This window comes from Nicotiana tabacum, chromosome 6, assembly GCF_000715075.1.
Source record: "Nicotiana tabacum cultivar K326 chromosome 6, ASM71507v2, whole genome shotgun sequence".
Taxonomy (NCBI): Eukaryota; Viridiplantae; Streptophyta; class Magnoliopsida; order Solanales; family Solanaceae; genus Nicotiana; species Nicotiana tabacum.
In genome coordinates, this window is record NC_134085.1 from 167,951,852 (window position 1) to 167,965,857 (window position 14,006).

Sequence of the window (14,006 nt, forward strand, 5' to 3'; positions counted from 1 at the left end):
TCTAGAAAATGAGGCTAAACATTTTGAAACAAATAAAGTACTAGTAACTGTTTTGGGTAGTATCAGAAAAGATCTTATTATGACATTAGTAATGGACTAATGGTCAAGTGCATGGAAGGGTGGACAAAAGGTGAAATAGCAACTTTGTGACCAATAGACCAATGGAAAAGATTTACATAGACTTTTATTACCTAATCATGGTTAATTATTATGTTTCTCACCTCATTTCAATTACCATTTAATTATGTTAAACTTATATGATTTGGGGTAAAAACTGAATGTGTATAAATAATTTCTTAAATAAGAGTATGACATGTGGAGCTTAAAATGGAGAAACGTGATCATTAAAAATTCATATAGTCAGTCTCACTTATTTGAGATTGAAGCGCACGCGCTTGTTGTTGTTATAAATAAGAGTACGGTAATTCAAAATTAACGTCTTCCCACCATGATTCCCGAAACAAATTCATTGCGGGGAATACTTTACAAACATGTTTTTCTTTCTTCCCATTGAGTCCATACTTTTTACTTCCACCACAAGATATGATTCATGGTAGAGTATAACACTTGCATTGAAAATACAAGAAAAATAAGTTGCCATTGCTGTAAAGGTGTTCTAATATTTAAAGTAGTTAATCGTATCATAATAAGATAATCTCTTTGATCCTATTAGGAGTGGCAACAGGCGGATCGGATCGGATATGGTTCGGGTTAAAAACGAATAAATTATCCGGCCCGACCCATATTTAATACCGATAAAAAACGGGTTAACCGGCGGATAATATGAGTAACCATATTATCTATGACTTGTTATATATGATCACTTTTGGGAGAATTCTTAGTCTCCCTAATTTGAGGAACCCCCAATTTGAGACTTTACAAATGTAAAAGTTAGACCCATTGGTTACCCATTTTCTAAATGGATAATATGGTTCTTATCCATGTTTGACCCGTTTTTAAATAGTTCATTATGCAACCCATTTTTTAATGGATAATATGGGTGGTTAACTGTTTTCTTTCCCCTAGATCCTCTTAAAAGAAAACAAAGTGCTGCAGTAAATATAAAGTTGTCCTACTGTCTATACTGATATAGCAATAAACCCAATCTGAGGTTTAATTTGTTCAGAGAAAGATTTCTATTGTAATCCCAAATTCCCAATGCCTTTAACACAAAGAATCTGCACATTTTAACAGATTGTGGTACAACAGATCAGCAGAAGAACATTGTGTCCCTGATATTTTTGTGCAACTTCGGCAGTTGAGGCCCCTCAGACTTCACAATTTCTAACATCTGAGCCGCAGCCAAACGAGCATAACGAATCGGAGCCACTGTAAAGACCAAAGAATGACAACTTATTTGGTGAATTATTTCCTATTACTGGTTCTGCTTAAGTCATTCAGAATCAAGAGAGAAAAAAATGAGTAGCAATCCATTTTACTCAGGCTACTGCATTGATAACTAGTCCTTACCTTCATATATAGCACTGGTGCATCTCTGAGACCTAAAATGTTTAGGCAAAATAGAAAAGATCAGAGTAGTTCAAACAATGGGTAAAACTCAGGCATAAGAACTACGAACTTACACGTAGCATAAACAATGGACTAGTTCTTGTGCATCATCCGACGAGAAGCCAATCTCATCCAGCAAAACAAAGTAGTGACTAGGCCTGCTAGTCCCCTGAAATTTGGATTATGTTTTTTACATTATATAGTGAATACAGGTATGCTAGTGACAACACAGCTATATTAAACCTTACTGAACATTCTATGTAAGTGACAAAGCGTTGCTTCAGATTTTTCATCAAAAAACGTTAATTTGCTAGTAAAATACTCACAACTCTTGCTGCATGTGCACACATGTAGAAGTTGTTGTTATACAGCGGGTGACAAATTTTAGTATCGACGACTGTGCCTGCCATTAGAAAAGTATTCAAATGTATTTATATTATGCTGGTGTTTTCACTAATACTTAAAGTTGTAGGGGTTTGAAAGCTCACCAGGAGGAATATTTTCACTGGAATCAGGTTGGAACAACTTTGTGTGGTGTCTTCTTTGTGCAATAATTAGAGTGAACTTAGGAGACCAAGTCTCATCCAGGAACTTACAGGCCTATAGTGGTCCATAAAGTGAAATAAGAATCGCGAGCAACATGGCAGAATTTAAATATGCCTTGATCATAACGGATAACAGTGCAAACCTTAATAATTTCCTCCACTTCGTTAATAATTTGCTTGAATTGACTTTCACATAAACCTTGCCTGAAAAATTTGCATTAGCAAAACCTTTTACAAGTCTTTTGACGTTCATATATGTGAGTAAAATCCTAATTAGCCCCCATCTCCTTGAGGTTTTCAAGGACTATACATAGGCAAACAAGAATGCAATCTCAAGACAATACTCATTCTGATAATGAGCGAGAAAATAATAATATTGTTATGATGGACCATATGAGGATCCACAGTAAAATGCCTTGTATCAGCAATCGGGAAATGGCATAATCAGCAATGAAGAAATAGTTGGGGATGCAGATGATAATTTTAAAGTCAGGACGTAGAGACATCAATTCAAGATTTTGGACCTGAATATAATAATCTGAGCGGGCTTCCTCTTCCCTGAGCTTGCATAAAAATCCATCAGCAGCTCCCTAGTACAAACAAAAATATTTAGCCTAAGATGCTTCAGACGACCTATACCAAACTCCTGATATGAATCCCAACTTCATCATCGTTCGTGTCCTATATGTTTTTCTGTCCAAGCAAACCAAAAATGGGATGAAGGGTTATTGAAGGTATAGGAAGGAATCACTACCTGATTATGCCTGTATCCTCCCCTTCTGAAATTGGTTTAAAGAGTGAATGTATAGTTTCAGTCTTAGGAGGTTGGACACGAATAGATGCTGCATAACAAGAAATCATTGGCCACTGTCTAGAACCAACCACCTAATGCACAAAAATAGGGAGATTACTATCAAATCACAGCAAGCTTTACTGTGCAAAAACATTCAGCCATAGAAGTTATAAAATGAAGGATGGCTACTTGCGAATGTTACAAGAATAGGACTTACTGCAGCAACGGAGGGTAAATCTGACCGTGCAGAAGCAGCATGTCTAACATCCATGCCTAAGATCAATGTAGGAACTTTAGAAACCAAGGGTATGGTCTGTGAAACTTCAGCTGATAGCATAAAATTTATACCACCAAGCTGCAAGAAAACCACAAATTAGAATTTAAAAACAATAAAAAAACATATGCAAATCAGGGAAAGGTATCCAAGTATGTATTATGTATCCCCTACTCTTGCATTCATTTTTAAGATAACATTAGCAAGATGAGCTTCGTCAACTCTGTTCATTGCAATGCATTGGTTACGTATTCCAAAGTCCATAAGGCACTTTTTCTTCCACGGACCTAAGACAGTCAAAACAGTAAATTGAGTCACTCAAGTAACCAATAAAGTAAAAATTGTAGATCTGAATGGATACATTTCTACAACCATATAAACAAGAAAACTTCGTAGGAAGAAAGTAGAGAATGAATCGAGGAGGATCCTTGCGAAATTTTGAAATTATTTGTTCAAACATCAGGTCCACTCGAACAGAGCCCGGTTTCTTTTTATGCTTAGGATTCTCTTCAAAAACAAATGCTGGGGGACGAATGTGCTGCAACAAAGACAAATTTATATGCTATTCAGTGAATAACTAGAAAGCTTTGCATGTGTCAAATATCTTGTAGAAGTCATTCATATCACCATTCCCTCCATTGCACCCAATTTTGCCAGCTCGGTGTATGAAGAACGAATGTCAAAGCCAGTAGAGAAGTTAACCACAACCCAGAATTCAATGCCTTTTGGCTCTGCAAACTTCTGCATGAGAGGTTAATGATGTCCTTCCCAATCAGAACATATAGATATTAGATAAAATAATGTGAATCACCTTGTCATTAAAATTCCAGCGAGACCTTTTAGGAACAAGATCTACCTTGTTTCCCACCCTCAACTGAAATTGAAGCAACTTGGAAGTATGAGCCATCCGATTTCAAGTTATAATTATAACAATAATTTAAAAAAAGAAAAGAAAAGGAATTTAGATATTAAACTAAGATCCTACCAGTGGTGGAGATAAAATACGTCCTCCTACTTGAGTAAATGATTTATTAATTGAGATCCCACAAGCTCGTAGCATGGGGTCTGTGTCATAATTGTTGGTTTTAAGTTCCTAGTAAAGCAGAAATAATTTTCGGCATTATGCCTCAAGTCTGAAAATATAGATTGTCAAAAGAGTAAAGGGGTGTAAGGTCTGCGTACAGACTACCCTCCCCAGACCCCACATGTTGGGATCAAACTGGATTTGTTGTTGTTGTTGTTTAAAAGAGTAAAGGGGTGTGAAGCTACCTCATTAAGATCGTTGATGATTTCCATCGGTTTTTGGCGCAACTTCTTCAGTAGCAAGGATCGTTGGTGTATGGATAATTCCTCTTTGTATCGTTGTAAGGATACCAAAGAGCAGAGCTAATGGAATATCCAAGAAATTACATTAAGAACTGGGATAACAAGAAAAAACAGAAGCAAATAAAAACTACTACCTCAATAGGAATGAACTGGGGACGATGCTGACTCCCCACGTTGATGCATGGCAAGTTTGATGAATAACTGAGCTCTATTCCACGTCTCCTAATAAAATAATCATAAACTGTCACCTCAACAGTCTGGACATTGTCATTTTGATCATGGGATCCCTTCAGTCTCAGAAGAAACCTGTTTAATAAACAGCATAATGGAAAGAGAAACAAATTACTGGAATGAAAAACGAGAACAAATTAAGGAAAAAATTTAGAAGCTGAAGGGTTTACTTCAACTCTTTGCAAAGCCTGTCACTAAGTCCAGTGACTTTGTGTTCTCTATTGGAGTGTGCTAGCTTAATTCTGAGATTTTTTAAGATTCCCGTTGCCTGCAGTGGTAGAAAGTAGAATTAAACACATAATTTCAGCAAAATCCAGGAGAGATGTTGAAAGTTGATGTAACCTTAGTCCAGTCGATTTTGAAGGGATTATCCACATTTTGGTTGGCCATTAGAAAGTTAACAAGTGGACCTAGTTGTATAATTGTTGTAGTAGATACATCTGTCCAAGTTAAGTTAGAAGCATCACTAAAACTGCTAGAAATGGTTAGAAAGGAATACAAGGGAAAGTACATTAACTTACCAAGATTAAAAAATAATCCACCTTGAACAGATTGGAAACTCGAGTGGAAACCTCGGCATCCAAGGATACCACCAGTCAAGTCCATGAAGTTCCTTATCTCGTTGGAGAAGTACGATTGGCGAAGCAAAAGGCAATTTCTGTCGAGGACAAAAAATGGGGAAAATAAAAAGTCAAGATTGATTTTTTTGGCTAGAAATAACTAGCTTTTGGTGGATTATTATGCACCTCTTTGCATTAGAATGTTGCAAAATGGTGTCTAATGCTCTCAGAACTTCATTATTTCCTGATTTTACTCCATTTGGTGCATCAAGCATGGACTGAAAGGGGATGACGGAAACAAAGGTTATCTGTACTTTGAAAGTCTTGAATCCGGATATGATCTTCTGCCTCTTTTGATCACCCTCGCTGAAGTCTCCATTGCCACTAAGGCTGCTATCTGTCTTACTGCTAAAGACAAAGACAGCCAGCCCAAAAGACCAAAAGAAAAAAATGATGCTAGATGAATAATTACCCATTTGATGATTGAATGAAATGCTTAAAGCCTTTATATTACCTTTTCGATGTTGCAACATCAAGCACAACTGTGAACTCTAGCTTCTTCTTTGGTAGAGGACAGGCGGTGAAAAGGCTCTGTTGCCCGTCAGTAGCAAATGCTTGCTCTCCTAACTCTAAGCTGTATATCTCCCAGAGTTTTTGAATCACTTTTCTAATCAAATTCCTTCGGGTGACAGGGTCCCCATTTTCATAGTGGACATTAACCTTTCACAAGTTAAAAGAGCCATATTTTAGCTCTGCAAATTTCCATGTACTAATCAAACCAAGATAAAATGAACTTACACTGTATGAATGTAGGTGGCTTGTGCCACCTTGAAAGCATACTCTAAAATGATTTGTCAGCAGATGTATCTTCTTTCCCTTGACCCCTGGACGAGGTCCATTCATCTGGTTAAAATTTGGCCTTAATCTCTCGCTAAGTGATCCGCAACCTTTCCCTGGTTCAACTTGCATGGGAACCACATTTGGGGGGATTTCTTGGGGAGGTGGTGGCAAATTTGACAACGTCCCTTTAGACGCCATTGACTGCTGCTTCCTAAATTGTGTAGAATAAATTGACAAAGTCGCAACACAGATTATGCGCTTAAGTGAATAGAACTATATCATCTTATGAAAGCATAAAACAAATGAACGAACTAAATGACCAACTAGATTGTGCAGAAGCATAATCCCATTACAAATTTTAGACTACCTAGACAGCCATATTTCTTATTTCATCAGATAGATTAAATGGAAATACTCGAAAGAGGACAACATATTAGCTATGAGGACAACAATCTGCTCTTGTATCATATTGAAGAAGAATATTACCTTGAGATGACCACAAGTTCTTTACGTAAAGACGAGAACGATTAGAAAATGGTTTTTCGAACACTTAATGGTTTGGGGAATGTGTTCTTCATTTATAGTCTAAAATATACTTCAGTGAGAATATCAGAAACGTTAATCATGTTATAGTCATTGTGGCAAGAGAGGGTATTTACACATATGGTAAAATAGGAAGAGCAGCTAGTACAAAAGGGTAGAAGGTACAGAGAGATTCATTCTTATCTGAATCGTGCCATGACTATTGATGTTCTTGCTTCTTTTCTAGCCAAGACGTACTGTAGAAATTCTGGGCAGTTCCACATGTTTAATATATTTCCAAAAGGTTATGTATGATTTGAGACATTCTTGTGCTGAAGTCCTAATCCTTATTTCTGCAGGTTGAGTCGTGCAATATTCCAAAAAGCAGCAAGGAAAACCTCTCTTGGAGTACGGCCCTTCTCCGGAGGTAGACTGTCTACATCATATCTCTTGGAGTACGGCCCTTCTCCGGACCCTGCGTGAACACCGAATGCCTTGTGTAGCGATAAGCTTTCTTATACGTGAACTATTTTATTGAGTACCTGCAACCAGATGAGAAGAAGCCTAATCCGTCCCACTTAGGTTTCGTCCCATTTAAGATAAGCATATGAAAAGAAATCACCTTACCTCCAACTTCAACCCCCAAGGCAAAGAACATATTTTTTTTATGCTCTTCCTTTGGGTAAATGCAACGTAATTAGTTCCATAAGTTACTTTACTAAGTTAAGCAAACCTTACAATTGAGAATTTCTTGTTGCTACAATTTATTTTTTGGGGGGGGGGGGGGGAGAGGAACTCTTTGAAAGATCAACACAAAAGACCGTCTCTTATGGTTGAAACAAGAACCAAAAGCATGCCGCTTAATCAAACTCAACTGTAATGAGATGCCAAACTATATTTCTCATTTGTTCTTTTAACAACAGAAGAAAGAAGCACAAAGAAAAAAAAAGTTATGCTCCGTTGAACATTAACTAAAACAAACCCGTTGAACGTCACAACTAAAACACACCCATACACCCGATAACCATAATTTAATTGTCAACTTGTTGCACTATTATACTCCCCCACAATAACTTGGAGGTGATCATGAAATTTACAATATCATTGACAAAATCAACCAGCTCTAATTCTATCTAGCCAGTCCACACTTTTCCGCGCTTTTTCCATTTGCTGGTCAATGCTTCTTCGAGGCTTCTCAAAAAATTCCACACTCCTCCTCGACCTCTCTACCTGATCAAAAGACATCCTTAGCTTAGAAATTTTATCTTCACTGAACTTGTAGTCATAGTTTTTCAATTTTTCGGGCTTATCTGTGCTTTTCCTTGGTTTCTCTCTCCGGTCAGTGCTTTTTCTTGGACCTTCAAAACAGTCTGTGCTCTTTCGTGATTGTTCAGGCCGGTCTATACTTTTTCTTGATAAGTTTCTTTGAGAGGGAGGTTTCTCAACAGTAGATACAAACTTCTTCAGATGTCTGATGTATTCGGGGTATAGTTCTAAGTCACAATGTGTTCCCCCTTTGAGCCATAATGGTTCATATTTTTCCTGGCATAGCTCCCATAGTTGTTTCCCGTGAGAGCAGTCAACAACTTCATCAGAAGTGCCCTGCACAACATGAAGAGACTCATGTGAAGACGGTAAAGTTAATTGCTATAGATGACTTAATAAAGCTACTTGCGTAACACACATGCAGAGGGGAAAATAGGACAATAGAGTAGACAAAGCAAATGACATGCGCTTGAATAGAGTAGAACGGACATAGATGATTCATACAGCCAATCCCAAATGGTTGGTCTAGTTAATTAATTGATTGAACTGCTCAACTTTAAACACGTTTCACTTCATAAGAAATGTGGCCTGTTAACTATTTTTTTTCCCTACTGCTGAGGGGTTTTTGGCGGGGTTGAAAAATAGGAACCATTTCACATAGTTCTAGTAATGTACTGACCTCAGTGTACATTTATGTTTCGTGTCAAATCCATTTTGATTCCCTCAGGAATGTGTTAAGCATGGTCGCTCGGGCAGAGTTGCTCCGAGAGCTAAACAAGATATCCCTAGTAAACTACCATAATGTTCCACAGCGCAGAACCACATTTTGCCATGCGTGTTTTCCATTATATATCAACATTTTGCCAGTTATTTAACTCAAGAAGCAATATAATCTCATCTATTGCACAGAAGCCCACACTAAAGAGCGATTCAAACAAATATGATGTGTACATGAGGAGATATTACTTACATGAATGACCAGGACAGGACATTTCACCAATGGGATCTTGTCGATATTCTGCACGGTAAAAAAGAAAACCATGTTCAATGGTGGATTTTTCATACATACTACTGTTTATAACAAATAAAAAACAAAATACAGTTAACCAGGCCCAAGAAGGTGAATCTGAAAGAGTTGAATAGATCAATTGACAGCTATTTTACCTTATAGATGTCAAACCAATATGTGCGTTTGACTGGATACATGACCCTTAAACCTGATAGAATGGGACTATGCAAAATAACTGCTCTTAATCGAGGCAAACGAGCAGCCAGGTCAACGGTGGGACCACTTCCAACAGATTGCCCGTAAAGTATTATGTCTTCCTGCTTTGCACCATAGCTCTCTTCAAGACACTTGTATGCAGCTTCAATATCTGCGTAAGTGTTGTGCTCACTTGGCTGCATAAAGCATTTAGAGATCAAATTCGGATCATGCTCCTGAGCACTTAATGAAATAATCAGCCTTATTATTCCAGAAAGTTCTATTGCCAATTACCTTGCCAGATGACTGTCCATAGCCAGAGTAGTCATATCTGCATCATTTAAAACACAAAACAAAATAAGGTGATATATATATATATCCAAGTTATCCTCCAATTAAATGATAGATCAATGGAGAGAACTATTAGTCTTATTTACTTGTGCTAGATTCTATGAGGAACTCAGACGGAATACATGCCAGATTCTTGAACAGGGAAACTTACAAACAGAAAAGATGGTTTAGAATGGTGAACTAGCCATATTGATCAAGCATCTTCACTGCCTCTAGGTTCTACTTACTGAAACTGTTTTTATTGATAGAAGTTAGAGCTAAATTTTTTTTTTTGATGACCGAGAAATCTGTCTAGGGCCGCCGATCCTTTGGACCAACCGCAGCCTTCGAAACTCGGTGGATAATGGGTCCGCCCCTCTACCCTTTTCCACTTAAATACCAGGCTTTGCTTTGCATGGTGTGGGGGCTTGAACCTGTGACCTAAGACACAAATCCACCACCCTTTGCCACTTGAGCTAGGCCCTGGGGGCTAAGTTAGAGCTAAATTTAGCTAAGACCGGACTAATAAAGGTTTCTAAATTTCTTTAAAAAAGGACACAAGACTAACGAAGTTAAGTTTACATACATAAAAATAATGTGAAAATGTAAGGAGAATTACACTCAATCGAAACATGCTTGTAAGGGGCGCTGGGCACATAAGGAAATTCCACCAAAAAGCTTGTGATGTCACGAGAGGGGCTTTTTTGGGAAAGTCTTTCATAAATGCAGTTCAGTATACTGCATTTTATCAAGTGAAATCTCCTAGAATGGAAATCGAACTATAAAGCTAAAATGAGCAGATTAAGTACAAGCCTTGCTGGCATATGTTGGGGACCAAACTTTCTTGTCAACCTTTTAGTAGGGGATAGGTTACAATGGCTAGCAATACATCTACACTAACCACTCAGTATTGCAGAATGGAAGCAGTCAAACCAAGCCACACAAAATTCATAACTTACTACAGCAAGAAAAATGCTGAAAGGAAACTCTTTTCTTCAAACTTAATCAGTCCTTGTTTCTCTCCATTGATAAATCCTGATTCAAGTGCATCTTGAATCATAAACTCCTATTTGAAGTTATCAAAATAAAATTGTCCGCAGCTATCTCAGGAGATCCCCAAATTTTACAGCACTCATAACTAAGCAGAGAACCACCACAGAATTTATTTATTTATTTGTTTATTTTTGAACTTATTGTTTCTTCTTCAGAAATTAAACAGTACCAACTTTTCCCATCTAAGTTCCTAGTCAAAGTTATTGTTTCTTCTTCAAAAATTAATCCGTACCATCTTTTCCCATCTAAGTTCCTAGTCAAACATTCCACCAGTTGTCAAAAGGAGAACTCTATTCAAGTATAGACTACTTCAAAGAAGACAATTCTAGACATTTTTCTCAGTTGGCAGAGAAGAAGATAGGAAAATTATCTACCCAAGGTAGAACCTTTGGAAACTTATTTCCCTTTTAAGTTTTTAATCTTCTGAGTTTATGAAGATTCAGCAAAAATATCAAAATTCTTGCGCAAAAAGGATCTATGCCAACTGTACATCCAATTCATATAAACTCATTCTTTTCCTCTAAAGCTTTATCTTCATCCCATGCCAAAGAAAATTCCCCTGTATCTCCAAATACCAAATTTCAAGGTTTTAGAAGGCACAACACCTGGAATGCCCCTTATCCAACTCCTGAATTGTTCAGAAAACTAAATGGAACACGAGATCAACCTTTGATCAAGCTGCAGATGAAGGCAGTGTATCTTCTTAGTTCTAAAAAGTATTGATTTCACAGTATCTAGCTGTTTATCCACACACATTGTACTTGTATATGACTTCATGAATGATCTTAAAACCATCGCATGAGACATTAGCATCAGATTCAACCGCCATGTTTTGTACGCTTTCTTTGCAGTTATGAAAGTTGGTATTTCTCGCATCTTTCCTTGTATATATATAAATGAGGGAAATTGAAGTCCATTTTCAGCTCTAATTTTATTTCATTAGGTTTATGTAGTCATCAGCTCAGCTCCAACACTTGGTTTTTCCCAGGTCGTTAAAGTCATCTTCGCAAACACCAGCGTGGTTACCATCCTGGACTAGAAATCTTTAGATATAATAGTCTAATACTATCACAAACATAAAAATCCAGAAGTAACAAAAGAATCTCCAATAGACAATAGATTCTACATGTATAAGTGGGAAAGAGGGAAAGAAAATGCATTTGCGGAATAATGGTAAATAGTAGGGACTATCTAAAAAACCTCAAAGAACCATTTACGAATTAGGATTATACTTGATATATATCATGATATTAAAGCATGAGATCACATAGGAAAAGATTCAATCAAATATCAAGTCTTCCAAGTTTGACTACTCCTCAACAGCCAACAATCCACATCACTCAAGCTGATAAGACTAAGTCCTCAAAATAAATGATAAGAAAGACCAAAAAGGATGTATGGATAACCCTGGTTCCATTCCTGAATTAAATCTCAATTCCTGAAAAAAGATGCAATCTTGATATTTCCCAGAGGGGCAATTACTGTAACATTCGTTCTTCAGAGAACAAACAGTCACGAAACTGTAAAACTTCAGAGGTAACAACTATCAAAAAAAACCTTAATTCTACAAAAAAGAGGTAATTTTGAAATAAGGGAAGAGAGAAAAAGAGAATAATAAATACCCCATGAGATTGACTTTAAGGTGGATGCTAAGCTGGATGAAGAGCTCATACATCTGACCAACATCAGCGGCGTTACCGTGAGAGTAAAGTAAAGTTGAGGTGGCCATTGGGTAGCGAATGTAAAGGGCGACGATCTCCGTTCCCCGGCGAGTGGGCAGCTTCAAAACGTCGACGTTTTCACGGTGAGGAAAAGTGTCTAACAGTAACAAACCAGTAACTTGGTCGGTAATAATCCTGTAGGATGGTGGGCTCGGCGGAAAAAAAGCCAATTTCGCCGCCATAGACGACGTTACCCCACCCATTTTGTATCCTTCTTTATCAAAACACAAATTCTTTGCAGTATGAATTTCAATTAGCTTATGCAAATGAGTAGAAATTATTTATGAGTTTAGATGGATTCAGAGAAAAAGAAAAGAAGAAGAAGAAGAGGACATTCCTTTGAGCAGCTTTGCTGTAGAAGATGGTAAAGTGTGTGTGTGAGAGAGAGAGAGAGTGAGGGGCCTTTTTCGCAGAGGGAAAAGAAGATAAAATTATGAGAAAAGTGAAAGAGGTGAGCCCCAGTTGTGATGTCTCCTATTCATTACACTATGGCCACATGTGCATGCTTTACTTTATAGTAGTAGTAGTACTACTACTCATTTTGAACTATAGTTACTGTTTCTAATTATAATATCTGATTATCACTGGAAAAGAATGTGCCAACTGGGAAATGTTTTTTTCTTAATGTTTGTTTATTTACGTATTACTATATGTTAATACTCTTTTTCTTTGGCTTTTTTTGGGATAAACAGAAAATATAAGAATCCTCCTTGTTCTTTTTTGTCCTACTAACTGAGGCAGCTAAGGTCGGAGAATGAAATTAAATGTAACGTTACTATCTCATTAAAGAACTTTTTTCCTTCTAGTTTTGTCTATCCATTCATAGTTCACCACAATCCAAACAATTAAAGAAAACAGATAAATATGCATATCCTACTCTCTAGTTTTATGCCAGAAAAATATATTACTTCTATGTATTTTTCTCCAAACTATATGAAGTGGATAAACTGGATATATTATATTTGCATTTTTGTTAAGTTTAAGTTGATTATTTGTTGCTCCAACCTAAGTTCTCAATTTTGGCTCCAAAGTTCCAACTGCGTTTTGTGTGACTTTTCAATGAGCCGCTAAAAACAAAAGATTAAAGCAAAAAGTAATAAGGAAACTGGCTTTTCTTGTTGCTTTAAAGATAATCTGTTTTGAAAATTTATCTTAATAGTGCAAGACGATGTTATTTTTTCAATTATATATTTATTAACAGGAAGCATTGGTCTGAGTTATCAGTTAAATTGATTACCTAGAATAACCAAGATACATAAATAGTCGTTAATAAAACTTGATGTAGTGCCCTTTAATACATATAGTCTATAGACAAATAGTAATAAAGGGCAAAGGTGACACAGAGAGACTAGTTGGCAGAAACTTTATGATAATTTCATTCATAGGATTCTTACCGTGGTTTAGTAATGATTGCTTAAACACATGTCTTCATTTTCAGCCTTGTCCTTCCTTTTTATTGACTTGATTACTTTTAGTGGCTAATAGTGAAAATATATAGTGTGTTAAAAGAAAATGAAAAATTGATTGATGAAGACGGAAGACCGGACCTCGGGGGGTTGCTGTACACGTGTCCTCATATTGTCCGCTCGTCCCACTTTCGGCGGTTTATGCATTACTCTTCCTGCAATTTGCACACCTGCTGCTGCTATTTATTTATTTTTGTCTTTTTCATTGTTGTTTTTGGGTGACAAATTCGTTATTACACTATTGCATGATACTTATTTTAAAATGTTTTAAAAATATTTGGCACTATTTTAGTTTTATAAAACTTTAAAAGTGAAAGGCAACTGAACTATTCACACTTTAATTTATGTGATATTTTTTATTTCTTT

The 14,006-nt window shown here is 36.7% G+C and overlaps 2 protein-coding genes across 3 annotated transcripts; both read right to left on the minus strand.

The window, feature by feature from the left end:
* Positions 1 to 1,051: 1,051 nt before the first annotated feature.
* Positions 1,052 to 6,996, minus strand: LOC107826694 (protein argonaute 4B-like). Of its 2 annotated transcripts, XM_075254427.1 has the most exons (23): positions 6,565 to 6,996; positions 6,037 to 6,289; positions 5,753 to 5,958; positions 5,425 to 5,643; positions 5,200 to 5,336; positions 5,021 to 5,118; positions 4,849 to 4,946; positions 4,582 to 4,753; positions 4,391 to 4,507; positions 4,107 to 4,214; positions 3,933 to 3,995; positions 3,749 to 3,862; positions 3,494 to 3,659; positions 3,296 to 3,408; positions 3,065 to 3,202; positions 2,809 to 2,939; positions 2,579 to 2,644; positions 2,198 to 2,258; positions 1,998 to 2,109; positions 1,836 to 1,912; positions 1,584 to 1,678; positions 1,471 to 1,502; positions 1,052 to 1,329 (listed from the first exon to the last, which is right to left on the minus strand). In XM_075254427.1, the coding sequence occupies exons 2-23, from the start codon at positions 6,274 to 6,276 to the stop codon at positions 1,211 to 1,213; spliced, it is 2,682 nt and encodes an 893-aa protein (XP_075110528.1). In that variant the 5' UTR covers positions 6,277 to 6,289; positions 6,565 to 6,996; the 3' UTR covers positions 1,052 to 1,210. The 2 variants fall into 2 exon arrangements, with proteins under 2 accessions (XP_075110528.1, XP_075110527.1); XM_075254426.1 differs by having other exon boundaries at positions 6,037 to 6,996.
* A 464-nt stretch (positions 6,997 to 7,460) lies between these two features.
* Positions 7,461 to 12,650, minus strand: LOC107820050 (uncharacterized). Its single transcript, XM_016646256.2, has 5 exons — positions 12,076 to 12,650; positions 9,365 to 9,401; positions 9,031 to 9,267; positions 8,837 to 8,884; positions 7,461 to 8,202 (listed from the first exon to the last, which is right to left on the minus strand). Exons 1-5 carry the CDS (start codon positions 12,375 to 12,377, stop codon positions 7,714 to 7,716), a joined length of 1,113 nt encoding a protein of 370 aa, XP_016501742.1. The 5' UTR covers positions 12,378 to 12,650; the 3' UTR covers positions 7,461 to 7,713.
* Between the last annotated feature and the right edge of the window lie 1,356 nt (positions 12,651 to 14,006).